General features: G+C 52.6%; 7 protein-coding genes across 7 annotated transcripts; 3 read left to right on the forward strand and 4 right to left on the reverse strand.

The window, feature by feature from the left end:
- Positions 1-321: 321 nt before the first annotated feature.
- On the reverse strand, positions 322-2122 carry LY79DRAFT_562231 (2-oxoacid dehydrogenase acyltransferase). Its single transcript, XM_060558456.1, has 4 exons — positions 1722-2122; positions 1288-1653; positions 827-1219; positions 322-767 (listed from the first exon to the last, which is right to left on the reverse strand). The coding sequence occupies exons 1-4, from the start codon at positions 1959-1961 to the stop codon at positions 471-473; spliced, it is 1296 nt and encodes a 431-aa protein (XP_060411308.1). The 5' UTR covers positions 1962-2122; the 3' UTR covers positions 322-470.
- A 278-nt stretch (positions 2123-2400) lies between these two features.
- Positions 2401-4382, forward strand: LY79DRAFT_637354 (uncharacterized protein; the record flags this gene model as incomplete). Its single annotated transcript, XM_060562283.1, has 3 exons — positions 2401-2749; positions 2895-3427; positions 3489-4382. The coding sequence occupies exons 1-3, from the start codon at positions 2695-2697 to the stop codon at positions 4380-4382; spliced, it is 1482 nt and encodes a 493-aa protein (XP_060411309.1). The 5' UTR covers positions 2401-2694.
- Positions 4383-7742: 3360 nt separating this feature from the next.
- On the forward strand, positions 7743-10551 carry LY79DRAFT_581998 (PH domain-containing protein; the record flags this gene model as incomplete). The annotated part of the gene is made up of 3 exons (XM_060560225.1): positions 7743-8340; positions 8395-9220; positions 9285-10551. 3 exons carry the CDS (start codon positions 7743-7745, stop codon positions 10549-10551), a joined length of 2691 nt encoding a protein of 896 aa, XP_060411310.1.
- A 2951-nt stretch (positions 10552-13502) lies between these two features.
- LY79DRAFT_562246 (Gar1/Naf1 RNA binding region-domain-containing protein) lies at positions 13503-14752 on the reverse strand. The gene is made up of 4 exons (XM_060558457.1): positions 14530-14752; positions 14387-14437; positions 14222-14322; positions 13503-14153 (listed from the first exon to the last, which is right to left on the reverse strand). The coding sequence occupies exons 1-4, from the start codon at positions 14603-14605 to the stop codon at positions 13734-13736; spliced, it is 648 nt and encodes a 215-aa protein (XP_060411311.1). The 5' UTR covers positions 14606-14752; the 3' UTR covers positions 13503-13733.
- A 115-nt stretch (positions 14753-14867) lies between these two features.
- On the forward strand, positions 14868-17819 carry LY79DRAFT_562250 (threonyl-tRNA synthetase). The gene is made up of 4 exons (XM_060558458.1): positions 14868-17026; positions 17079-17217; positions 17281-17337; positions 17399-17819. The coding sequence occupies exons 1-4, from the start codon at positions 15061-15063 to the stop codon at positions 17610-17612; spliced, it is 2376 nt and encodes a 791-aa protein (XP_060411312.1). The 5' UTR covers positions 14868-15060; the 3' UTR covers positions 17613-17819.
- On the reverse strand, positions 17820-19594 carry LY79DRAFT_562252 (CDP-diacylglycerol-serine O-phosphatidyltransferase). The gene is made up of 4 exons (XM_060558459.1): positions 19107-19594; positions 18940-19035; positions 18613-18806; positions 17820-18490 (listed from the first exon to the last, which is right to left on the reverse strand). Exons 1-4 carry the CDS (start codon positions 19180-19182, stop codon positions 18122-18124), a joined length of 735 nt encoding a protein of 244 aa, XP_060411313.1. The 5' UTR covers positions 19183-19594; the 3' UTR covers positions 17820-18121.
- A 450-nt stretch (positions 19595-20044) lies between these two features.
- LY79DRAFT_313400 (metallopeptidase) lies at positions 20045-23144 on the reverse strand. Its single transcript, XM_060552358.1, has 4 exons — positions 22437-23144; positions 20535-22266; positions 20335-20461; positions 20045-20281 (listed from the first exon to the last, which is right to left on the reverse strand). Exons 1-4 carry the CDS (start codon positions 22791-22793, stop codon positions 20185-20187), a joined length of 2313 nt encoding a protein of 770 aa, XP_060411314.1. The 5' UTR covers positions 22794-23144; the 3' UTR covers positions 20045-20184.
- Between the last annotated feature and the right edge of the window lie 3011 nt (positions 23145-26155).

The following is a 26155-nucleotide window of genomic DNA, read 5'->3' on the forward strand; positions in this document are numbered from 1 at the left end:
GTGAATTCTGTTCTGGGTTGCAAGGAGCAGGGAAAGTGTACGAGAAGATAGGTTGGCGGTTTACTTCAAAGTTGGGCGCAAGCACCACGGGGTGCCAGGTAGCAGAGATCGTTATTACCTCGAGGCAGTTCCATATACTCCTGGCCCCAAAGTCTTGCGAGCATGCAATCACCAGCCATCTTCTCACTTCCAGACTCGATCCCTGCGTTGTTCGGGTGTTTCCTGCTCAGTAGTTCCGTTGCTGTACAATAGGACACCTACCCGAAGCTACAAGCCCTGCCTAGGTGTGCTGGCATGGAGACAAAACAGCAACATCATGTTATGGTATTCAGGCTACGTCGCAACTTCCTACTCTCTTATTCGTCTATATGGTCAAAATTCTGGTAGTACAAAAGCTCCTCTAGGCTACGGCAATGTTTACCAGCACAGCAGGGTGTATGTCGCTGGTTCCACAGAATACAAGGCAACTTTTACAGGAGCATCCGTCTGGGGTCCTCGATGTACTCCTTAACCTTGACCAAGAACTGAACAGCCTCCCTTCCATCGAGAAGACGGTGGTCGTAGGTGAGGGCCAAGTACATCATGGGGCGAATCTCGATCTTGCCATTGACTGCAACGGGGCGCTCTTTAACGGCGTGCAGTCCAAGCACAGCAGTCTGGGGGAGGTTGATGATGGGAGTTCCCATGAGAGAACCAAAGACACCACCATTGCTGATAGTGAAGGTGCCGCCGGCCATATCCTCGATGGTAAGTTTGTTGTCGCGGGCCTGTCGTTGAATCACGGTTACTTCGGTACCTTGGCTCATGGATATACAAAGGAGCTCACCTTCTTGCCCATGTCTGCGATGGCCTTCTCAATACCCAGCATATCCAGCGACTCTGTGTTACGAACAACAGGCGTGACAAGACCCTTTTCAGTAGCCACAGCCACGCTGATATCGACATAATCGCGGTACACAATAGTGTCGCCGCCATTGGGGCCCTCGATAGATGCGTTCACGGCAGGGATGTCGCGCATGGCCAAAACACAGGCACGAGAGAAGGCGCTCATGAATCCGAGCTTGACGCCCGTCTTCTTGAGCACTTCGTCGCGGTAGAGCTTCCGGAACTCAATGAGAGAAGACATATCAACCTCATTAAATGTGGTGAGGGATGCAGCAGTATTCTGCGATTGCTTCAGCCGTTCGGCGATTCGTAGACGCATGCGGTTCATTTTCACCTAGAAACATGAGTTAATTCCGCGGCTCGCAAGAATAAGGTATGAGAGCTATCATGGTAGAAACATACGCGGCGCTCTTCGCGACTGCCAAGGACTGGCGCGGCGGTTGCTGCTGTGTCCTTGGAAACGGGGGCAGCCTGCGACGTCTCTTTGGATGGGGGGGACGGCTTGCTGGTAGATGTATCTTTTTGAGGCTCCTCCTGCTTGGGCTCGGGTTTCGACTCCGTCTTGGATGGCTCTGGCTTGGACTCGGAGGGTTCGGACTTGGGCTTCTCTGCGGCCTCCTTCTTGTCACCAGTGTCCTTGCTCTCACCGGACCTTTCACCCCCAAGCTCCATTTTGACAATGTCCTGGCCAACAGTGACAGTGTCCTCTTCATTGACCAGGAACTCCTTGATGGTACCTGCTTCGGGGGCATTGACAGCGACATCGATCTAGAGAAGAAAAAGGGGGTCAGCAAATGCTTCACAGTAATTGCGACTGCACGATTGGGTAATGATACCTTGTCAGTCTCGATAGTTGCGATTTCCTCATCCTGTTCGACAAAGTCGCCAACCTGCTTGGTCCACTGCTTCAAGGTACCCTCGGATATGGACTCGGCCATTTGCGGCACCTTAACGATCTTGTCGGCATAGCTGCGGACGTGCTGCATCATCTGTGGCAACTGTAGCGGAAGCTGGCAGGGCTGATACCGGCGCAATGGCACCGAGCGCGCGGTCGCGACAAGTCTTCTCGAGAGCATCGTGACGGAGGATGGAGAAATCGTGTGAGTACGGGAGAGAGGGGAGGTCGAGGTGAGAAAGAGAACGGATGGCCTATGATGTCCTATGATGTGTAACCAGGGGCGCGCGCGTGGTTCGTGCTTTTTTTTTTTTTTTTCTTCCTCAGGTTGTACAATACACGAAGGGATAGGAAACGGGACGAGGATAGAGAATGGGGGGGAAGCCTGGTTACGGTTGGGCGTAAGATTCGCCAACACAGACAGCGCTTCTCTAGTGGGTAGGTAAGTGCAGTATTTTAATTTATTTGGGGGGCTGGATCGTTCCTCTCAACCTGTACACTCTCTCCAACGCGACAGAGCTTAGTCGGGCTGACCATTCGCCGACTCATACACCGAACCTCATGCCCTCCCTCCACTGTGACCAACCTTGTGCCATCTACCGCTACTGCCCCACCTCTGCCGTCCTACCGTTCCCCGTCGTCGTCCTCCCCCACCTTTTGCACTCTTGCTGCGCTGCACCTGTTGCCTCGACCTGACCTGACTTGTCCCGAGTTAGAACCCCGACCCCAACCAAGAGGGGGCCCTTGTTCGCAAGCCATGCATTGTATCAAGTCCCAAAGAGTCGAAACTCCAGCCGGCCTCATCTTCATCTCTCCAAATATTTCTCCTTGTCTTTCTTTGCAGCAGTCGCTCGTTGCACTGCGCCAGTGATGCAGACCACACTGTTCATCAATCCACGGTGGTTACTAGCATCATGGCCGAGTTTGACGTCTACGAATCCCTTGAAACCCAACACCAGTTTTGGGAAGGTCAGTCAACCAATCCATCCAAACCTCCCCCTCTCCGCTCCGGTGTCTCGTCTTGTCGATGGTTTTTCTCTTTACTCTTCAAGTTGTCGCCCAGCGAGATGGGCTTCTAGAGCCTCGCAACTGACAGGACACGCCAACCATACAGAGCTCGACGACGTCGTCACGACTCAATACCAATCGCACGATTTGATCGACGAGACCCTAAGGGCTTGGCTATACCTTACTTCGAGGTTCAGAGACAAGTTTCCCGAAATAGAGGACGATGTCGCCATCTGCTGCGAGAAGCTGCTGCAATGTCAGCTGTTTCGAGACAACAAGGACTACATCCGGACCCAAATCATCTACAGTTTGCTTCAGGAGGATGACCCTTCATCGCTGCACGCTATCGTGCTATTTCTGCTACTCGACGGTCATGCCGACGAGTCCACGTACTCTCACATGATCGAGGAGGCATGCTTCCCTCGCCTCCTCGAGCTGATCAACGGTCGCAAAGACCAGGACCTGAGGCTACATCGCCTGCTACTCGAGCTGATGTACGAGATGTCCCGAATCGAGCGCTTGCGCACTGCCGACCTGCTGCAGGTGGACGATGGCTTCATCGCGTACCTCTTCCAGATAATCGAGGAGCTTTCTAATGACGTCCACGACCCGTATCACTATCCCATCATACGCGTGCTGGTATGCTTTCCTTCGTATCCGCTCACCGTGTGCATCATCTTCGCATCTGACCCTGTAGTAGTTGGTACTGAACGAACAATACATGCTCGCGTCTACCGACGTCGTCGCCGACCCCACGTCCCCAAACGCGCCCCTTACGAACAGGGTCATCAAGTGCCTTAGTCTACATGGCGACTCATTCCGCACATTCGGAGAGAATATCATTCTGCTGTTGAATCGCGAAACCGAGACATCTCTGCAGCTCCTGATCCTCAAACTCCTCTACCTTTTGTTTACAACCAAAGCCACCTACGAATACTTTTATACCAATGACCTTAAGGTTCTCCTCGATGTTATCATTAGAAACCTGATGGACTTGCCGGACGAGAAGATATCGTTGCGTCATACGTACCTTCGCGTCTTATACCCGCTCTTGGCGCACACGCAACTGAGCCACCCGCCTCACTACAAACGCGGCGAGATCCTCAAGGTCTTGAGAATCCTAGGCGGTTTCGGCAACTCACACTTTGCGCCCGCTGACGAGACTACAGTGAGGCTGGTTGATCGAGTCTCCAAAGTGAAATGGTTGACCGACCAGGAGTCTTCCGGCGAGGCAGAGGTGGCTCGGAAGTTCTTGGGCATCAGTCTCTCTCGCTCGCAGACTGCCAGCAGCGTTAGTGTGGTCGACGTCGCGGCCGTCATGGAGAAACCCGGCGTCATCACCCCGAGTCGCAAGGCCGAAGCAGACGCGGAAGCCAAGCAGGGAGAAGTAAAGTCTGGACCAGATACGGTACGGCCGAAGAAGCCGCTGCCCGAAGTACCGAAACATCGACACGGTGTTCCTGTCGGACCGACGTCGACGTTGCATTTCAATGGACACAAGAAGATACCACCCAAAGCGCCGCCACCACGGCGGCGAACAAAACTGAAACCCATCGAATCGGTGGCGGATAATTCTTCTACGCCTGATGGTTGAGAAAAGTATGTGTGCTGGCTGGTTCCGGTCCTAATGACCGGACCGAATGATGACACGAACGGGACAGGCGTTTGCTCAGTTTGTCAACCATGGCAGGATTTGGGCTTGAAAGCATAAGAGGCATGGCAATCACGACCTTCGGGATAGCGTCGAGATTTTGTATCACGGTCATATATAGCATGGCAGGGGCGTTTGGGTTTCGAGGGGTGACATCTTTTTGGTCCAAGAACTGCGTATTGTTTGTAGGCTTTGTCCTAACAGCCTGTCAAGACTAAAACTTTTGGCTGGACATTGTTGCCGCGCGCCTCTACGAGTGACTTGGTCTCAGGCCAACCAGGTGGCCGAGCTCCGATCGTGGATAACGACGAAAGTGTGGCCGGCAAGAGCCAAAGACAAGTACTGGTAGGTAGAGGCAAATTAGAGTTTGCTCGCATTCTGGTCGAATCGAGATGAGATGAACGATATCAGACCCCGTTCGCCAAACTCAGAGGCACAGACAACGCAACTCGGATAGCATTGTGGAGACGGGACAGCGGAAGCAAGGTGAAAGACAATTGGTAAAGGAAGTGGCTTTGGATTCCCAATAGGGATCCCCCTAGTATGATACATCTTCACACAAGTTTCGAGATGAATAAGCGGCAGAACCACGGCCGGATCTTTTGCCCACTCAAATGGCATTTCCGCGCGAATGGCATGTGCACTTCACTCAGCAGCACGCTCACCACCAGCTCGTAATGTACCAAACATTGCATTGGCCAAATGAAAGACCAAGTGGTTCCAACTTTATTATCACTCGTACTCTTGACATTGTAGTATATGGAGAATTGGCCTACAGATGGGTCGATGGGAACACCAAGCGCGGAGGCAATAAGAAGAATAGGGACAGATAGAGAGGACGGCGAAGGCGTGCGCCGTCGAGGTATCCTTGGGTGATCTGCCACCAACGTACTCCGTACATGCCCAGTAATCAACAAAATGGGCCAAGGTCAATATCAGATGCGGCACGTGGCAGCTGCCCTGCGGCATGTTTTCCACAAACCTGATTCTTCAATAAACTTACTTCGTTATCCACGTAGATACTGATAGGCTCGAGCAAGCCATAGGTGCAAAGCCTTGTTGACTTCACGCGTCTTCTTAATGTGGGATGATGGTCGGGGTCCCGGCCCGGGAAGGGCGCCTTGAGCCATGCCAGTCTGCCTCGGGCAATGTGACACATGTGGTCCTATGAAGCAGGTGTAATTCGTCGATTGCTTGGAGGCGACCTACCGGACCAAATAATGCTTCGGTGATGGATCAAATGGAAGGGGGTGTTGATTCAAGACGTTGTGACTCAGCACGTGCAAGATCCTAAGCGATTCAACTCATCATAGCTAATGCTATTAGTGCTATTGCAGTGACGTTCGGGACGAAATATAGGTATATACAGGAGGGTCCTGTGATGTGTATTTGAATAGCCTGTATCTTTGATGGAGACCCCGAGAACCCCAAGTTGGTCAGAAACTGGAAACAAAGCCTAACTCGGATGCTAGGCAATCACTTATTGCCAGCACCCTTGGCCAGGAGGAGGAGTCGATGACGATCATGACTTCTTAGGGCTTGGTCTAGCCTACGGTTAGTACGCCGTTGGTCGAATGGCGCTTTCAGGCTCAGCTAAAAAGGGGATTCCGGCCTGGTTAGTAATGCTCGGGCCAGTCAGTGCAGCAGCAGACATTGCCAAACCACACGTGTCACGGTAGGTAGGTATTACAGCGGAAAAGAAACTTGGCGAGAGGTCGTTTCGTGGCCGATAAAGAACGGGTTCGCAGCCATCCGTGAGCTAGAAAAAAAGGCTAAGGATCTAGTGTGTGGGTGGTGAGAGGGAAATGGCAGGCCGTCATTGTCATGTGGGGGTTGATGGCGATGCTGCAACAATGACTGTAACCCTGTGTGACCTTAAGAAGGACCGCCTTGTACTGCACCTCAGCAACGACTGTTAACATTCAGTGGGGTTACGTCACCGGCAGGCTGATGCGCTGTAAGGTTCCTTGGATTTTTGTTTATCGCAATCGCGGCGGCCCTCAAGCGCGAAAACGGGTGTAATGCCATCAAAACTGCTTACGACACTAGGTCAAAAGTCAGTTTACAGCAATAAGGACAGCCAATCAAAAGCTACAGTGGGTGGCTAAGGCACAAGGTCTTTCGCGGCGCACTGTGAAGTGACCTCGAGCTATTAATGGGTCCTCCCCTCGACTCTTCTTTGGGTTATCTTTTTTGCTGTAAACAGGCTTTGGACCTGCTATCCATTTCACAGGTTCACCTATCCAGGCCAGGTCAATATTTGTCAAATAGAATAAATGGTGAAGGCGAACACAATCCTGCAAAAGCAGACGCAATCCAGGGTCCAGTTGCCTTGCCGCTTGGCATGGGCCTTGGACGGGGGCACGTTGCCGCAGCTGCGAACCCTCCCAGACGCTTTCACATAAGTGCAAATCTCGGCTAGAGACGGACGGACAGCAAGTGAGTAGTGTACTTGATTCCCCTTGTCAGGGATAACCCACGAACTGTCGCAACGGGAGCAGGGACCCTAGAGACTGGATGCAAACCGAGGACCTCGTTACCCTCCCATTATTCCCGTCAGTTTGCGGGAAGCAAAAGCGGGCATAATGTCAGGCTGGATGTAATGTGAGATGAAAATGTGGGATTTGGCGTTGGGTGACATGTGGAAGCACGCTGTTGCACCTACCGAAGCTGAGTGAGTAATTTGATTGGTGAACGGTGGCAAAGTTGCGACCTAAGAGCGCCAGAGGTCGTGTCACAGTGCAAAGATCACCATCACACGGAGCACGTCAAACCCGCTTTCCGGCGAATCCTGAGGTTTCTTCGGGTCGAGCCGTTCATGGTTACTGAGGAAGAAGCGTCACTTTTCTCCCCTTCGCGCAGGGTAGCCAGCATTCCACTGAGCCGAATCGGGAATCTTTACTACGACTCGACCGCAGCTGATGACGACATTGGTCCAAGCCCGACAGAGCCCTCCACTCGCCATTGCGTCAAACACACGGCGCTCTAGAGACACTAGACCACCTCAAACCATCGAAAGTCGCCCACTTCCGCTTCTTTGTCGCGCTAAAGCTGTCTAACAAGCCACCACTGACCCCCGCCATTACGCTAATCTGGGTTGTCTCTTTTCCAACACCGGCACCTAAGGTGTCTTGGTGTCTTTGAGACCACCATACGATGGCCGCTAGATCGTCTTCCTCTCTAACGCCCAGGCCCAACAACGTACCGCACCTCGCCGACTCCGACGCGTACAGGGAGAAAGGGAGGGAACTGGACTGTGAAAGAGACGTAGATGGAACAGCTGGCTCCGGCACCGCGACTAGCATGAACTCAAATGGCGCCTCGTCCTATTTCTCTCAACAACCCCCCCAGCCCTTCTCTGACACCGCGACTCCCATCGCGGCCTCGTACTCTACCCCCCCACAGACTGATACTCTACGATACGACGAAGATCGAGAGACGCAGTACAATACCTTGGCCAACTCACACGCTGGACATCAGAAGCAACACTTCCCTCCAGAAGGCGACGTCGCAAATCACAACGACACGAGCGGCAACAACCTGGCAGTCCCTTCCGCTACTGCTCGTGGCAAGTTTACAGAAGAATGGGATGCGAGTCAAAGAGGAAGTAGCATTATCGAAGGCTATTCGTCCAACATGCAGCGATCCAATTCGTTTGTCTCCAACAATGGGGAGGACCATCTGAGCCTCCCTTCGCGCCACAACACCCTCAAGAAGAAGAGTTCGCTGCGTAGGAACGGCAGCCTAAAGCGCAGCAGCAGTCGGAGAAGCATGAAGGCTGGCAGCGTACGCAGCTTGGCTCTGCAGCCTTCAAACGACCCCGACGAGGTACATAGCGCATTCCATTGCCCTGTTCCGACATCAGGAAATCCGACCGAAGCCTTGGCCGCCAGATTCCAGTGTAAATTTTCTCTGCGTAACCTCGTCCATTGAAGTTACTGACTGTTTGCTGCAGCATGGCGTAAGATCCTCAAAGATCTTATTGCATATTACCGCGAAATCCAGACACACTATGAGCACAAGTCCAAATCGCTGCTGAAGCTCGCCAACGTCGCCAACAACATTTCGACCCCCCCTGGCTTCCTGGGCTCTGGCGGCATCGATGATGCTCTACAAATATTGCGTAGCTACCATAAGGGCGCCATTCTGGAGTCGAATAAGTCAAAGGAGATCGAAGAGGATGTTATCCTAGCCCTCACTGGGTTGAGAAACGACCTTCACCAGAAGATCAAAGAGATCAAGAACTTGTCGGGCGATTTTAAAAACTCGGTAGACAAGGAGATGGATGGTACCAAGCGCGCTGTTAGGGTGCTGCAGGACACATTGGGCCAAACTGATCTGGACCCCTCGTTGACGACTGGAAAGCAAGACCCATATCTTTTGCGGCTTGCCGTCGACAGACAAGTTGAGCGCCAGATCGATGAGGAGAACTACCTCCACCAGGCATACTTGAACCTGGAGAACTCTGGCCGCGAACTTGAAGCCATCGTAGTGGGCGAAGTCCAAAAGGCTTGCAATGCCTACGCCGGCATCCTCAAGCGCGAGTCTGATGCCGCTTACAACGCCATCGACGAGCTCCGTGCCGGCCCCATTTCTATGCCCAAAGATCACGAGTGGGCGCACTTCGTCCAAAAAGACGATCAGTTCGTGGATCCTGACATTCCAATCCGGTCTGCCGAACACATTCACTACCCTGGCCGAGAGCACGTCGCATGCCAGGAAATTCGTGCGGGGCTCCTCGAGCGCAAGAGCAAGTACCTTAAGAGCTACACAGCTGGGTGGTGAGTCGACCCATGTTCCTTGCAATACAATGACTTCCGAACACGTCATATTAACAACACACAGGTATGTACTTTCTTCAACTCATCTTCATGAATTCAAGTCAGCGGATAAGGCCCAAGCTCCTGTTATGTCATTGTACCTTCCAGAGCAGAAACTAGGTTCGCACTCTAGCGAGGGAGGGTCCTCCAACAAATTCATCCTCAAGGGTCGCCAAACCGGATCGATGCATCGTGGTCATACGTGGGTCTTCCGGGCCGAGAGCCATGACACAATGATGGCTTGGTACGAAGATATCAAGGTTCTCACCGAGAGGTCTCCTCAAGAGAGGAGGGAGTTCGTCCGCGGACACGTGCGAAGCTTGAGCCAGTCTTCGCAAAGATCCACAAGCAGCGATGGCGTTCTCGAAGACGACGATGATGAGCCATTTTCGGCGGACGCAGCGGTTGCAGCAAGTATGAGTCAGAGGCATGACGTCCGCCGTCCGGAAGCAGGTGGGCGGTTTCCATCTGACATTCAGGTCAACGCGCAGCGAGGCTTACAGGCACCTCTTTCGCCTTCTAGTGTGAGTTCTGGATTCGACAACTCTGATGGCGACGCAGCCATGCAACCATCTGCCTTGTCGGGCAGCATTTTGGGCGTTTATCACGGTTCGACTGAGCATCCGAACGGTTACGGTGGTACGGACCGGACACCCATGGAGGAGGTCCCATCCCATGCTGCTGTGGTGACTCAACAAGCTCGAGAAGACGGAGTAAACCCATATACCCGCGAGTCACTTCGACGATCGCAGTCCTTAACTAGAGGGCAGCAGGCAGTCTATATACCCGCCACCGATTTGCAGAAATCCCATAGCCAACATGCGACACCTGCCAGATACGAAGACTCCAGACCGGTATCTACCGCCAACCACGATCGTGTTCTTGAGACACCCGGCGGCAACAGTCAGTACGGCCAATGGATGAACAGCGACGGAAAGTACTCGCCTGCTGTCCCAAACAATGATTCCATCCAGCAACAAACCAGTGAATACTCGGCATTGGGTAACCGAAACCTGGATGGTGTCACTACGATCCCCATCGTCCGAATGGACGAAGGATATGCTTCTCGTAGAGACAGAATCCCTCCGCAAGACGGGTCGTCTGTCCTTGCTGCTAATGCTCCAATATCTGTTCCCAGGAGTCAAGAAGCGCATCGTCAACAGCAGCCAGTATCTTCCATCCGCCCTACTTCTGGCACTGTCAGAAACGATAGCGTTCCGACAATCTCAAATCTGCATATTCCTGGAGAATATCCCAAGGGAAACGCGGCAGCGGTTGATTCGAGACGATGATGTTGTGCAGAGGAAGTGGTGGGGATGTGGTTTGAGAAGGATTGAATGAATGGGTTAGGTTGATTTCAACATGAAAGGTTAGGGTGATGAAGGAACTTTTTGCATTCTTTTTCATGATTGATATTCTTACATCTGCTTCCAAATTTTCTTCACTGTTCTTCTCTGGTTGGCAAAGGTACATGCTGGAGGAAACATGATGCTGCTCGAGTAAACAGGACGGCAGCCCCCTTTTTCCTAGCCCCATCTATTAGTAGCTCATCTGCTCTCTCATGCCCTTTATTAAACACGTTTTGTTCTCTGGAAACTCTATAAGACTACGAGAACTCCTCCCAGCGCCACAAATGCTCAAGCTACACACGTTCTCATGTGCCTCTGAATACCACCACCTGAACCATGACTGCCATTGCCAATTGCGCCCCTAGACATCCAAGTCCTATGCCAAGGTATTGCGCCCCTCTAAACCCGTGCAAGACGCTTGAATCACCCTCCTTCACTTGTACCTCAGCCAAACTTGCCATTCCTAGGGAAAAATACATCGCGCAGCTGGATCACGTCAAGACCAAATCCTTGACATACGTCGATGGGCATCTGGCAAATTCTTTCGCAACAATACCAACGCAAGAGGAATCACCATGAACATGGCTAGAGGCTCGAGAAAGCTACTCACAAAGGTGCTGGCCCAGTAAGTCTGCTCAGGCGGTACCGTGGCCATCAAGATGGACGCCAGAAGGAAGGATAAGACGAACACGAGAAATGGGCAGTATGCAGTTGTTTTGTCAGACCTTTCACTGCTCTTGTTGGCTGCAGGCAACATTCGTGTAACTTCGGGTGTGTACCATGGCCCACCAGAGGCTGTTCTTTGTCGGATCTTGCTATTAGTAGAGAGAACCCCCCTCTTGGCTAGGAAGAGGGAATTCAGTTTGTTCATTCTCCGTTTGTTTCGTATACCCCAACTCCGGACATAATATAGGCAATCAGTGATGACACAGCAAGTGCCTCTACAACGACAGAGTCGAAACCTGCGCTTGTTAGAAGCGGGTTCCAATCTCTCAGCTGCTACAGAAGCTGAACGACATGGGCCGCTGTAAGTCAACTAAAAGCAGGATCGCCGGCGGTTCAATGATGACCAAGGGTAGCAATGGACTTATGAGCATTGTCTCTCTGTTGACGAAGTCGAAGAAGAACAAGACGCCTTTGACGAGGAGGAGGTTTGAATATGGGGTATGCCAGCCTACAGGCGGTGCCTGGTTGAATGCGAAGCTGGTCGATATTAGAGCGCTGCCACCGAGTAGTGCGCCCGATATATCGAATTGCACTCATGTGCTACTGGCGCATGTTGTTTTCAGCGGAGCCTCGAGCGGGAGTATAAGAACGCTCCATCCTGCAGTCGAGACATAGACAGCAGCGACAAAGAAGGGTCACTCCCAAGCTACATCGAAGGAGAAAAGGGACGACATAACCACACCAATGACGAAGCCCATGGACGCTGCGGCACTGGCAAGCGAGAATGCCATTTTCCCCCTGGAGCCTGGGGCTAGTGTCCTCCTGAGAATAGAGAAGGTGTTGGGGACACAAAGGATGGGCGAATGCTCTGCATGTCGCAAAAGTAAATGATACCGCTGCATCCGCCCCCCTGCATGCTCAGAGAGAAGCTTACAAGAAAACTCCAGAGTATGAGCCAGAGACATCCGATGATGGTGACGTATTTGGACTCGAATGTGTCTACTAATTGTGCCGTAGGTAGAACAGAAGCGCCCACGGCAAGGGCGCAAGCCGCGGCAAACCATAAGCGCTGGCCGGTCTTCACATCTGTGAAAGACTCGGAGATGCCCAGGGCTGGAGCTGTGGCCTAAGAGAGGCTAGCGAACGTAAGAACCCGGCAAAGACTGACGACCGTCACAAGCGATATCCTCTGGGTAGACGTCGGCTGTGGCCAAGTTGCCTTTTTCAGGAAGTGGCAGCGACTGGCAAAGATGGCTTGGTTACACTTGGCAAAGATGCTTCTTATGATTGTCGCACCGTACTCTTGGATTATGTTTGATGATGCTGCTTCCGTAGAGTATCTCACCCGCTGGCTAAAGACGATCCTCAAGCGGCATCGAATAAGCCGAGATACTCCGAAAGTTGTTCGAATAGTTTGGGGACAACCCTCTTCAAGATGCAAATGTCGATTACTTAGGTTCTCGGAGGGATCAAAGGTCCTGTTCGTGAATCTGGAGCTCTGGAGTATCGTCCATATTCGAGGCGCTTGGAGATAGAGCCCGCGCAACTGGCAGATTTCCCAGTGCAAGAGCCGCCGAAACCACGGGCGTGGCCGAATCGGGAGAAGGCTAGGCGATACAAGTGACACCGGGTTTGGCAAGTCTCGACAAATATCGAAGGTCGAAGGAGCTGTGCTCGGTTTGGAGAGTTGAGGGTTCGCCTGAACCATGCCGTTGAAGATAGGAGAGTCAGTATCAGGATTCGAGGCTCGCCAGCCTGATTTCACTAGATCATCAGGTCTAAGCATTCTATCCCCATTTGCGTGCTGTTTCCCAAAGTGTTGTCTAAAAGATTTCGTCATTGCTATCATAATATCTACCACCATTCCCATGACTTCATTGGCGCGTCGCGTCTTTCATGCTGTCATAGGAACATGACTGGAGGTCGATGTAGCCGAATTGTAAGTCTCACTCGTTTTGGTAGAAAAGCGATAGGAAGGATCAATCCTAGAAGGCGTGGTTGGGTATCGTTGAATAGGCACCATCATATCGGGGACAGCGGCATCATCAGGAGAGGATGGATAGAAGCAATCCGATACGCCATCATGACACGCCTTAATTTGATTTCTCCATACTCCGCTGACCGGCTGCGACTGTGGCACCAACCTATTTCAGCGTCACTGTCGGACTGCTGAATCGCACCATAGATGTGTCGATCGTGAGTGGTAAGGTCGTCGAAGGCATCCTCAGGCCCAACTCATAATCCACATCCAAGATAAGTGGTATGCATCGCAATGTGGGCTTCCTGAAAGCTCGCGATCAAGACTTTTCTCTATTTTTGGGTGACCGCAATGGATGATGTACATGCAGTCTCGAGCCCCTACCGTCAGGGCCGATGTGAAAGCAAAGCAAACCAGAACGCCAGAGTCGTAGTCCAACAGAAGAAAACCTCCCCTCCTCTGAGCTGATCAAAGCCACAGCCTACCGGCCTCCTCTGCTGAAGCCACCCCGGCCCCGACCACTGCTGAAGCCACCGCCTCCTCTCGGCGCACCGCCGCGGCCGCCAAAACCGCCGCCGCCGCCACGGCCACCGCCGCCGCGGCCGCCGAAACCACTACCGCCGCGACCACCCCTCGGCGCACCTCCGCGACCTCCAAAGCCTCCACGGCCACCACGGCCACCTCTTGCTGGGCCTCCGCGGCCTGCTCGCTTGACCTTGGGCGCACCCGGAGGGGGTTTCGGCTTCGGAAGGAATTTTTCCAGCGGGAGGAGCTTCTCGGATCCAATGTAAAACTTATCACCTTCCTTGAAGGAGGTGGCTTGGATACCCTCCGAGGGCTTGATGGTAAAGTAAACCTGGTTGATGGGTCCGAGGACTTCGTCGACTTTGCCAACAGCGGTCTGTAGGACAGTTAGATGAGTCTGTTTGGATCGATGATGTGAAGTTTTCATTCGGAAGACGGTCGCACCTTGTTCTCGAGGAAGATCTGGGCGTTAAAGTGAGGGACCTTGGGGTTGATGCTCTCGCAGACCATCTCTCCTTCGCAAGCGTGCATGAACTTGCCCATCTCTGCAAAAGATGCGGTCAGAATGATTTTCCACGAAACGCGTCGCAGAGGGCGATTTAAACATACCAAGAATTGTCGCAGGAGGGCCCATGTCCCTCTGCTGGAAGCCACCACGGCCTGCACGGTTGAGTTAGCAAGTTGTTGCAGCGCGCACATGATTTCTCCCAGACAATGACGGGTATCACGAAGGAGAATTGATTGAAACATACCGCCAAAACCACCGCCACCGCGACCACCAAACCCACCACCGCCGCGACCACGCGGAGCTCCTCGTCCAAATGACATGTTGATGGGTGGATTGACTGTTGTCGTTTGGAGCTGCTCCTTTTTGCTGGTGCTGAAGTGCTACTATTGGAAAAGCGAAGCCATCTGCCAGTCGATGGAAAATTTCCAGGACCAAAATTGTGGTACAAGCCAATCGAGTTACATCATTGGTCGCGTCTGGCGGGCCGGAAGATAGTTCTCCCTGGGTGACCCCGCCGTAAAATTCAACAACCAGTCAGTTCGGTCTCTTGGTGGGGCTTCTCAGTACGTACCTCAGCAGAGAGGAGGGGTGGTGGTATGGCGGGACACAGCGCGTCTTGGAGTCACCCGAACCCTTGTTTGACTCACCGCAGCTTTTGGCGGGGTTGACTTTTGCTGTATTTCGCCCAAAATTATTGTCCAGAGACACGACATCGTCTCTTTGCCGAGTTTCACCCCTTCACCGACCCGTCGTGACCTCTCAACTGGACGAAATCATGGATTCAGCGAAGAAAACTGTTGAGTCCGTTGCCGAGGGTGTCAAGAAGGTCGCCCTCGGCGGCTCCAACAAAGACAAAGCCCCCAAGAAGGAGAAGAAGGCCAAGGATACTGGCGATGCCTCAGCTGGCCCCCTTGAACTCAATCCCCCTCCTGAATTTCTGCAAAAGAGGATCGAACTCTTCGACAAGTTGAAAAAGGAGTATGATGACGAAATTGCCAAGAGGCCGCGCGAGCCCATTACCATCACCATGCCCGACGGCTCTGTCCGCCAGGGCACGAGCTACGAGACTACACCCGGCGAGATCGCCAGGAGTATCTCCAACAGCCTTTACAAGCGAACCGTTGTCGCTCGACTTGATGGCGATGAGAATCAGCTGTGGGACTTGGACAGACCGTTGGAGAAGAGCTGCAAATTGGAGCTACTCAGTTTTGATGACGAGCAAGGCAAGCAGGTCTTCTGGCACAGCTCGGCGCATGTTCTTGGCGAGGCTTGCGAGAGGAGATTTGGATGCTCTCTTTGCATTGGCCCCCCGGTCGATAACGGATTCTACTACGAGATGGCTCTCCCTGGAGGCGCCGCTGTCCAGGCTAGCGACTGGAAGCCCCTCGAATCTATCGTTGGATCCATTGTGAAGGAGAAACAGAAATTCGAGCGACTCGAGTTGACTAAGGAGCAGCTACTCGAGATGTTCAGCTACAACAAGTACAAGCAGCACATCATCAACGACAAGATCCCCGACGGTACCAAGACTACGGTTTACCGCAACGGTCCCTTGATCGATCTTTGCCGTGGTCCACATGTCCCCAGCACCGACCGTATTGAGGCCTTCAGCATCATGAAGAATAGCGCCTCATATTTCCTCGGCTCTCAGGAGAACGACTCCCTCCAGCGCGTTTATGGTGTCAGTTTCCCCAGCAAGAAGGAACTCGCTGCGCACAAGAAATGGCTCGAGGAAGCCGCCGCCCGTGATCACCGCAAGTTGGGCCAGGACCAGCAACTCTTCTTCTTCCACGAGCTCTCCCCCGGCAGCGCCATGTGGCTGCCGCACGGCGCGCGTATCTACAACACGCTTCTCGCCTACATCAAAGAGCAGTACTTCAAGCGTGATTACCACGAGGTTATCTCCCCCAACATGTACAATGCGGAGCTATGGAAGATCAGTGGGCACTGGGATCATTACAAGGATGACATGTTTGTCATCGATGTCGACAAGGAGAAGTTTGGTCTGAAACCCATGAACTGCCCTGGCCACTGCCTCATGTTCGCTCACACGCCCAAGGCCTATCACCAGCTGCCCTGGCGTGTTGCCGACTTTGGAGTCCTCCACCGTAACGAGGCTAGTGGTGCCTTGTCGGGTCTTACCCGTGTGCGCCGATTTCAGCAAGATGACGCGCATATTTTCTGCAGAGAAGACCAGATCAAGTCGGAGATTAGCAACCTGTTTGATTTCCTCCGTGAGATGTACGGCCTCCTGGGTTTCACCTTCAAGCTCCGTCTCTCCACCCGCCCAGAGAAGTACCTGGGTGAGCTTGAGACATGGAACAGAGCAGAGGATATGCTCAAGCAGGCGCTGGACGAGTTCGCACTCACCGAAGCCGGTGTGCCATGGACCCTGAACGAGGGTGATGGTGCCTTCTACGGCCCTAAGATCGATATCAAGATCATGGACGTCCTGAACCGTGAATGGCAGTGTGCCACTATTCAGCTTGACTTCCAGCTCCCCCAGAACTTTGGCCTGGAGTACGTCTCTGCAGATGCGCCCCCCAAAGCCAAGGAGGAGGCCCCTGCTGCGCCCAAGGCACCGGAGGTAAAGGCTAAGGACCCCCAAGCCATAATTGACTCTGCCGCCGGCACCGGCGAGGAGAAGGAGAAGAAGCGCACCATCAAGCCCTTGACCAACGGCTGCCAGCGTCCCGTTATCATTCACCGCGCTATGGCTGGATCTATCGAGCGATTTACGGGTTGGTAACTGGTAACCATGGACAGTAATTGTTACTGACTAAATCATGTTAGGTATCCTCATCGAGCACTTCGCCGGCAAGTGGCCTTTCTGGCTCAGCCCAAGACAAATCATGGTCATCCCTGTTGGAAAGGGCTTCGTCGAGTACGCCGAAGAGGTGCAGGCTACCTTCAAGAAGCAGGGTATGTGGGTGTAAGTTATTCTCCATCGCACCCCGCAGCTTGTGAGAGTGGCCTTTCTAATGTGAACTTGCAGCGATGTCGACCTCTCCGGCAACACCCTGCCCAAAAAGATCCGCAGTGCTCAGTTGAGGTAAGTGGTGTACGACCCGGGTTCCTTTTTGAGAGAAAGGAATGGTTGCTAACAAACGCAGCCAATACAACTTCATCTTTGTAGTGGGTGACGAGGAGATGAAGCATAAACAGGTGAATATCCGCTACCGCGATGACACATCGAGCCAAGACCGTGGCAAACCTGTCGATGTCACCGAAGCCGTCGAGAGGCTCAAGAAGCTGCGCGAGGAGCGTGGCACCTACAACCCGTTTCGTGCCGCAGCCAAGGCTGCAGCAGAGAAGGATAAAGAATGAACGCAACGAGGAAGCTTGCCCATTTGCAAGTGAAATGTTACGATAGTTTCAGGGCAGGTGTTGATGTGACGGCTCACATGCAAAAGCCTAGAACAGAGACGCCGCGGCCTACCATTTGAGGCTGAATGGCATGAGGAAAGAATAAAAAAGACATGATCTGACAATACAAACCCTTCATAATTCACTAGAACTGAAGACAAGACAATATGATAATGGAGGGGGGGTATCATGCATATTTTTTAAATGTGCGTCTGCGCTTCGAAATATCTTTGCGTTGATCGACCACGTATCTGACCTAGGTCCAGTCCGTATTTGCTTTGTGGACTAGCCAAAACCCATAGACTGCTAGTGCTATTCCCCACTCAATCCATGTTTTCACCATCAAGACCTCTTTTAGCTTCTGTTAAAGCATAACTCAGTATTGTTGGCGCCTGGTTTCCTCAGTTGATCGGAGGACCCCTAGCCTCCCCTCTCAAACCGCAGTTATTTTTTGTGAAAGCGAGGTTAGTTCAGGGTTTAGGAATATGGATGCTCTTGCTGGTCATAAGACACCCATGCACCACAAAGATAAGGGCTATGGGGTGAAATTCCAAGACGGAGCCTGTGAGCCATGTTCCCATAGGGAGATCCTGAAGAATCCACCGTTGAGAAACAAAGTAGGCCATGACAGCATCGAGACCAAGGCTTGTGGGAATCGGTGTTCCCTCAAAGTACTTGCTCTTGCCAGTTGCATCCTTGGGGAGAGCCGAGACTGTAACATTAAAGCGAGCGAGGCGAGTGAGGCCACAGAGAACAAAAAAAGTCAAGCAGACGTGATCGATAGGGGTACGCAGGCCGAGAGCAAATGCCACAGAAGCAGGAGCAACACCGAAAGAAATCTTTGGCCAACGTTAGCTATCGACTCACACCTCGGTTCGACACAACGCATCGCTGACGATAGGACCATCCAACGAACACGAGACAACGATCGAATCCGCAAAGATGACAACACTTGACGTACCAGGTCGGCCAACGAGTCTAGTTCCTGGCCCATCATGCTGCTTTTCTTTCTCCACCGCGCAACCTTGCCATCCATAAAGTCGAAGAATAGGCCAAATGGGAGGAAAAAAAGTGCCAGGTACAGCGTGCTGTAGGACGACGGATCACCAAGGCAGTAACGGAGGGAAGTGAAGATTGACATGACACCACACGCTCCTGTTGAACGAAACGTCAGTTGTACGCTCCATCTCTTTCGTACAAAAACACCCCCTGCGATCTGCTTCACAGCAGCCACAATTTGCCACCTAGGCTAGATGAATGTAAGATATTCGCGGGCGAGAGAACGCACCATTGCAAAGAGTTATCGCGTCGGCCAGATGAAGAGCGCGGATCAGCGAAAAATGGCCAGTGTCGGCGGAGAGAAGAAGCTTCTGCTTGTCGTGGGCTGCGGTTTGGGCAAGATGTCAGCATTGGACACACGCAGCTGCATGGTGGATGCGCTGATAGTCAACATACCAGGCTCGGCTAAGCTGTCGGCGGCGTCCTTGACTGGATTGCCGTTCGTGATTGCGCTGCTTGTTCGCTTCGACATGGTTGCGATGAATGCTGAACTCCAGACGGCAATTGGCGCGGATAAATTGGTGAAGGGCTGGGATAAGTTGGCAATTTTTCAAAATGAAAAAGATCGTCCGGAATCCTACTGGTTACGCAGCTAGGACGGTGGGAGACGAGTAAGTGTAGAAAGAGGGGGGCAATGAGGATGAGGAGCTACTTTATGTAGGTGATGTTTCCGTTGAGAGCTCCAGAGCCGGTGCAAGGAGCGGAAAGCAGGTGCAGGTGCTGATGCAAAGGCTTAGGTAGGCATGAAGTAAGTCGGTCACACTCTTCCTTCTCGAGAGCCAACAAGGATAGCTGGGGAAGGCACATGCCGTCATAGCCCTCTCGTTCTAGACTCGAAGCCGTTTAGCGGCAACTACAACGAGAACCAGCTGTGTGTTTTCACGTGATGCAACCGAGAGTCGGGTGGCAGTGGAGACCTCACCAAACAGCGCAACTTCTCAACGAGCAAGCCAGCTCTAAGGCGTTGCCAAATTAGTACGTACACTGCGTTACCTCATTCCTCACTCGCTCGGTACACGTCTACATCTAGGGCAAAACCACAGGTGCTGCTCGTGTTTGGTTATGTGTAGCCATCTTATTTGACATTACAACGGCGGAATAGATTATGAATCCATTCGCCGCAAAAGCACTCGCGACCGGCGTTAACTTGCTTGACCCATCGATCAACCATTGTGTACTGTATCCCATCGCCATGTCCACGACGCCTCCGTTTACTGGGATTTCCGCAGTCCAGGCTTCTGTACTTTATGCCTGTCGATAAGGAAGAAAAGAAAAGACTGTGCAGCAGCTGCGGCGAATTACCCCAGAACAAGGCGCATGTTGCCAAGAAATGGTATCAAAAGCTGTCAAATCAAACAGCAGCCAGATCAGCTGGCAACTCATGTATGATAGCACTGAACCTCATATTCCTCCTCTTGTTTGTCGTGTATACTATTAACCACCTGCCAGATTTGATAGAATCGTATGAGGCCCTTTATTTGACAATCAGGACCGAGAATCCGTCAACCCAGGCGCCACAAGAGCCCGCTACACCACAGATGGTATATCCTCTCGGGGGTATCAAAGTGTGTCTGTGGAATAGTAAGCCTCAGGTTTGCCAAATTTCCTGTACAATTGTACTTACGCGGAACCACCGTGGGCATTGCCATATACGGGTGACCTCCTGCCCAGGCTGGTGAGGACCTGGATAGCGTCGATCCAGAATCCCGAGCGGACGTAAAAGCCTGAAATGTACTCGCCACGGCGAATGTCTGTTTAAGAAAAAAAGAAAAAAGAAAGCAATTAGTCTATTTGACTTAGTCGGCTGGCGTGATGGAGACTTACCAAATTCGAACGTATCGCCACCTTCTTTGCCCCCTCTCTTGCCGAACAATTGCGTTGAGTCGTCATCATAGACAAATTCTATGCCGTCCACAGCATATCCGTGATAAAAGATGACACGGGACAGAACTAGGTTCGATTTGACTGCACTGTCAAAGACAAGCTCCTGTGCAACGGTGCCCTCCATGGCCGAGGTTCCAAGTGCCTTTCCTCGGTAGGCCGTCTTACCAAGCGGACCAGGCGTCAGCTTAAAGGAAGACTCCTTGGAACATAACTTCTTGAAATCCTCAATGTCCAAAGCGCCACCGCCGTGTGACTTGACCGATACCCTAAGTTGTCCCTTGCGCTTATTTTCCGGAAGTCTCTCCCGCAGTTCGCGGTCGTTCAATGTGAGCTGGCGTTGAACTGAGCCATTCTCGATGGGATATTCGATCCACTTCCGGCAGACGTCGTCGTCCTCGGCAAAGAGCTCAATGAAGGCTATGCCAGTTGCTGCCATCACCACTATGTTTCCACCCTCCACTGGGAAAGCATGCACGCTGTCGTCGGCGTTCATTGGAGGGTCATTCGGCAATCTGAAGCACGGATGTGTGCGGAAGCGCAAGCAGTCCAGCCGATGCCAGCCACATTCGTCAGTTTGCAATACCAGCCCGCCCTTCGATTTGGTTCTGGAGCAATAAGCCTCTCGGGTCACAAAGCTACGATTCAGTGTTAAGTAATCGCGGAGCATGACCCCAGTTTCTTGATGTGGGCAGCCGAATAGGTGACCAGTCTCGTGTAGGTGAGCACCAATTCCAATGTTGGCTGCTTCCCAGGAGCTTCCTGCCTGGTTGCAGTCGTTGGCGACGAAGTCAAGGTCGGTCGGAGTACAGTCCGTAAATGCGGGAACAACTTCCTCGAAACTCGTGGGGTAGCTCTGCAAGCAATGCGAACCAAAAATGGCCAATTGCAGTTCGCCAGCATTTCCTCCCAGTGCGGCATGCCCTCTTATGACATTGGCTTCCTTATCCCATTGTGTGTCAAGCAGCAGCACAGAAACGTACTGCTTTTGGTCGCCAAGCGGTTTGAAGTACTGCTTGACTGCCTCGGCAGCGATCCCATACAGGTCCCCCTTCTTGCTTGCCTTTTCGTTCTGCTGGGCCAGCTCAAGGTCTCGGATTTCAGCGACCGTCTTGTCCGATCTGATTATGTGTATCCTGGCCTCGGAGCGGAGGGTTCCGTTCTCGCGATCCCGCAGATTTGAAGTACCGGCAACCCATTCCTCCTCGAATCTGAACACTCGGCGTCCAAGTTTGTTACGCCACATTTGCTCCGCTGTGAAAGCCTGCCAGAGGTAGGCAGCCATGCGAAATTTGCGCACTGCTGTCTCCAGACCATTTCCCTCTCGCTCGACTCTAGCGGGGACAGCGTCAAAGGTCTCGGGAGAGTCCTTAGCGACCACAATAGCGAGTTGCAGTGGAGGCGCATTGTTGACCGGCAGCATATGAACCGTCAAATAGGAAGCATGGATTGGGTTTGAAGAAGAACTGTTGGGCAGCTTCGGGCTCGAGAAGTCGAAACGGATTTTATTGGGCCCCGGCTGCAGGTAAACCAGAGCCTTGAAGTGAGAGTCGCTTACAGGCCATGAGGTCGGAGGGAAACCATCGTCAAGACGGGTTACAGAAAGGTTGCCATCAAGAGCATGCTGAGAGGGGTCGCCGATAGTTCCGTGTACCAGGAGAACCTTCTGATAGACCTGGTCAGATGTTAGCGGGGTGGTTAAAATGTGCAGCTAGTCGTTGACTGCGGCTACGGCCGTCTGTGGCCGACAGTCCGCGCGAGCCCGTGGCATAGTCAGGTAAGGTGATTGGAGAACCGACAGGGCAAAGGTAGCAACGGGGGGGCACGTTTTATGCAAAAACTTACCCAGGCATTTTCAGTAACATTTGCGATCCGCGGCGCGTACGGCGATGTTGGCAAGGTCCACTTGCCATTGACAACGGGAGACCCAAGACCAGTCATTCCAGATACACTTTGTCGGTGGGAATTAGGCACAGGCTGTAGGGGCGGGCGGGCCTGGGGATGGTTGGAATCTTTCAGATGGAGATCGAGAGCAGGGTCGGAGGCTTGGGCGATGGAGGGGGGCGTTGAGGCACCGCTGGTTAGAGTTGGAGTCGTTGCGTTGCTAGCATCGCTAGAGACGTCGGTGTTTGAACGGTCGGTCTTGAAGCTGGCTTTCGAACGACGACGGAGAGCCCTGAAGTTAAGAATGGAAGGAGCCATGGTGAGCGATAGGCGCGGTAGCTCGATCGCAAACGAAGTACACCTTCAACAATAGATGCCTGTCATGTGCTGACCGGCAGACGAGTGAACGCACGAGGTGAAGTCGAGGTCAGGTTCGCGACTGATGATGATGATGTTTGATGAAAGCTGAGGCAGTTTCCAAACAGTAGGAAGCTCAAAAGGCATCGAAGACAGGAGAAGTCCCTAGGCGCAACGGGAGAGATCCAGTTTTGGGACGGGCGCCGTGTCACTGATCAGCGAGCGACATCTGCAGCGCAAGGTAGGTAGTTCGTGCCAAGGTAGAAGTGGGAGTAGGAGTGGGCGTATAATAGGGTGGGGGCAAACGGCTTAAAGTGATGTGCGTGGACAAGCAGGCAGTAAGTATGGTGACTTATGAAGCGCAACAAGAGCGCAAGGAAGGTGCACTAGTTTGCTAGCAAAGTTTGCGGGTACCTAAGGGAGACGGAGGAAGTGGGATGAGATGACGGGATTGGGATGAAATGTCAGGAAGGCACCTCAGTCCCAGGTCCCGTAAAAAAAAAGTCAATCAATATTGCAAGTCGACGTCCACATCCGCGTCTATGGCCACGCCTACAGCCCAGTCCGCAAGCGTGGTCCTCCCCCCGGTCGACGTTTGGTTACGGATCAGGCACAACACAGAGAAGGTAGTACGGGCATTGGACTGACCATGAGCACAAATGAATGGTCCTGGACGGACTACAGGGCAGCAAGGAAAGAACATTTGCGCGCGTCGTGTGCTTTTCCTTGCATAAGGAAAGGCCTAGGCCGGCAGATAGCCGACAGCTGCGAATTGATGACGTCGCTCTGTTTCGAGGGTGGGAAACAGCAAGGTTGAAATGCGACTGGGGGGACTCTGTTGGCCAGGCGAGGATTAGAACGAGTGGGCAAACGACTCAGCAAAGGCAAGGAAGTAGGCTGGACGTGGAAAGGGCAACACCTGCTAAAGTAGGTAGCTGTTGAGCACAAGTACGGATATGGCGGCGAGAGATAACGAGACGTCGAGGCGAGGTACCCGTACAAGGACACACCACCTCCCTCCTTCTTACATAAGTACCTACCTTGGTGTGCACTTATGTAACTACTAGGTGACGTGGACTAAGGTTCTTCTTGGCCCTGCCTGCTTCTGCTTACTTGCAGTCGGGTCACCTTCTCCATGGCCACGCTAGCATAAGCGCGGCAAGGTAGACCGAAATGTGCATCTGCGGCTTGGAGAAGGCCCCGGTCAACGGAAGCGGGGTCGCATTACGTTTTCTGGGCCAGCATCGCTGTTGTCGTCAACACCACGGCGATACTGGCGAGTAGCGCCGACGGAGGGTGATGGGTTAGACTAGGTAGAGGGGAAACCGCCTTCTTTGCGATATTAGGGAGGTGGGTTATGGAACTGCCCCCAGGAAGCGAACAATCGCACTAACTGCCACCGCTAGCTGGCCAAATCACACTCGCTTGCCCTGAGCCACGGTAGATGTCTGCTTGTCTGGGCGTGTGAGATGAAGTCCAGTGAGATGTGGGGGTATCATGAAATGGTCGGATGGAATGAAGATGGGCATGGAGATGAGGAGCGAGGAATGCACAACAGGATCTGGGAGGGGTACGAAACCGGGCAGGGTACTAGGCATGGCATGAAGAGACAGACAGTAGATGGTGCACCACCACCATCACCGCCATCGCTTGTGGGATGATGGCGAGGTTTAACGACGTCGGAATGGAGGTCGACACTTACCAAATTAAGAACCATCTCAAGACGAATGCAACCCCAGAATGTTGCCGCCAAGGTCAACTGTGATATCGATCAATCCAGTTTCGGACATGCCAATTACCGACAAGATGTATCAGTACCTTATGTAAGGTGCATGGCATATGGGCGGACATACTCCGTACAGATAGCCACTCGCAGCCCTGTGGCGGGTGGCACCGCAATCGATGCGCCAGCCTTCCCACCCTGTCCAACGGTGTCATCGAGATCGGGCGCTGCATGTATTCATCAACCGGTGCGGACGACATTTCGGGTCAACAGCGAGTCAGCTCCTGATGCGAATGCGGTCGCGTGTCAATCCATATCAGACGAGCAAGGTGCATTGCTCTTTCTGAGCCTCGAGCCTGACCCAAGTGGAACAGCGCAAAGACCAGTTGCCGTAGTCAGCTCCGGTCAGCGATTCGACCGTCGATTACGTTGCCACAGAGCATCGCATCACGACGAGGATGGAATGATCATGTCATTACGGAATGTACAGGGTAGGTTTAGGGATGCTATCCATCAACGTGACATCTTTGTTGATGACTCAGCTTTTTCTTTGGTCGAGTGTGAACTGAACTGCCAGGAGAAGGAAACGGAAGGACGAGTGCTCCCTAAGCATCGTTCGGTCCGTTTTCTCCTGGCCTGATACGAGAAGCCAATCAGGGGCCGGCCGACTGCTTGTCAAATGATATGTGCCTTGGCTGTTTCCCCTGCCCTCTCCCCTGCCCTTCATCTCTCTCCTACTGCATCCAGCCACTGTACCATGTACATCTAGAAATCCTCTTATCGCCTATTGTACTCCTCACATACCTACCTAGCATAGGTAGGTACCATCTATTTCAATACCCGGTTCCGTATCGAAAGCGGTGGCCGTCATCGACCCCACCCTACCTAAATACACTACACTGCATGCGCCCATCTTGGTGTATACATGTGTAAACCACCTGCCACGCCACGAGCAGCTATGTACAGCGCGCAATAATTTCACATACCCTGAGACTGGGACACCCAACCACCGAACAGAAGTCGTGAACGTTTTCTGGTGGCTTTTCAGTACTTCGACTTGCCAAGTCGGCACAAACAGCTGTATTGAATGCTTGTGTACAAAGCACAGGCTTAGACTTCCTCAAAATAAGTTCTTCTGTCAGACACGTGCCTAACTCGCATCCAACGTAACAAGGTGCAATGCTATCACTATTCCAACATGATATGTACACTAGCTGCACTCACAGGAGCAAGTACTCGCAAAACGGTGACTGGCTGATTAAGACACCTATTGGAGGACAGTGTCGCAACAGGGATCTAAATTGATGTCCTCGTCCAGCGAGAAACCATTCAACTAATGTATCCATACGAGTACATTTCACTGCTGCCAGCTTCGGCACATCGACGAACCCTTTCTATGTAGTTATTCACACATCAGTGATCTCACCAAATAGCGTTCAACGCGCGAGCGCCCCGTTTCAAGTCACAGTGACACATGTGGCGCTCAGCAAAGCCCACCTGGGCGACTTCATGTCCTGATGAGTTGGTGGATCAGAAGTTGGCAGAGTGCGTACGGATAGTCTAGACGCAAACATGGATCCACGTCTAGATTACAGAACCC

This window comes from Colletotrichum navitas (assembly GCF_030913465.1).
Source record: "Colletotrichum navitas strain CBS 125086 chromosome Unknown LY79scaffold_57, whole genome shotgun sequence".
NCBI classification, from domain to species: Eukaryota; Fungi; Ascomycota; class Sordariomycetes; order Glomerellales; family Glomerellaceae; genus Colletotrichum; species Colletotrichum navitas.

Excerpts from the sequence above, each read along its gene's own strand:
- LY79DRAFT_562231 (XM_060558456.1), bottom strand. The coding sequence starts at position 1,961 with ATGCTCTCGAGAAGACTTGTCGCGACCGCGCGCTCGGTGCCATTGCGC. Across the intron at positions 1,654-1,721 it reads CAACTATCGAGACTGACAAG|ATCGATGTCGCTGTCAATGC; the intron begins GTATCATTACCC and ends TTTCTTCTCTAG. Across the intron at positions 1,220-1,287 it reads GCAGTCGCGAAGAGCGCCGC|GTGAAAATGAACCGCATGCG; the intron begins GTATGTTTCTAC and ends TCATGTTTCTAG.
- LY79DRAFT_562246 (XM_060558457.1), bottom strand. The coding sequence starts at position 14,605 with ATGTCATTTGGACGAGGAGCTCCGCGTGGTCGCGGCGGTGGTGGGTTT. Across the intron at positions 14,438-14,529 it reads CGGTGGCGGTGGTTTTGGCG|GCCGTGGTGGCTTCCAGCAG; the intron begins GTATGTTTCAAT and ends TCAACCGTGCAG. Across the intron at positions 14,154-14,221 it reads AGATCTTCCTCGAGAACAAG|ACCGCTGTTGGCAAAGTCGA; the intron begins GTGCGACCGTCT and ends ACTGTCCTACAG.
- LY79DRAFT_562250 (XM_060558458.1), top strand. The coding sequence starts at position 15,061 with ATGGATTCAGCGAAGAAAACTGTTGAGTCCGTTGCCGAGGGTGTCAAG. Across the intron at positions 17,027-17,078 it reads ATCTATCGAGCGATTTACGG|GTATCCTCATCGAGCACTTC; the intron begins GTTGGTAACTGG and ends AAATCATGTTAG. Across the intron at positions 17,338-17,398 it reads ATCCGCAGTGCTCAGTTGAG|CCAATACAACTTCATCTTTG; the intron begins GTAAGTGGTGTA and ends TAACAAACGCAG.
- LY79DRAFT_562252 (XM_060558459.1), bottom strand. The coding sequence starts at position 19,182 with ATGTCGAAGCGAACAAGCAGCGCAATCACGAACGGCAATCCAGTCAAG. Across the intron at positions 19,036-19,106 it reads CGACAGCTTAGCCGAGCCTG|CCCACGACAAGCAGAAGCTT; the intron begins GTATGTTGACTA and ends CCCAAACCGCAG. Across the intron at positions 18,491-18,612 it reads TAGACTCGTTGGCCGACCTG|ATTTCTTTCGGTGTTGCTCC; the intron begins GTACGTCAAGTG and ends CGTTGGCCAAAG.
- LY79DRAFT_313400 (XM_060552358.1), bottom strand. The coding sequence starts at position 22,793 with ATGGCTCCTTCCATTCTTAACTTCAGGGCTCTCCGTCGTCGTTCGAAA. Across the intron at positions 22,267-22,436 it reads ATGTTACTGAAAATGCCTGG|GTCTATCAGAAGGTTCTCCT; the intron begins GTAAGTTTTTGC and ends ACATCTGACCAG. Across the intron at positions 20,282-20,334 it reads AATGCCCACGGTGGTTCCGC|ACACACTTTGATACCCCCGA; the intron begins GTAAGTACAATT and ends ACTATTCCACAG.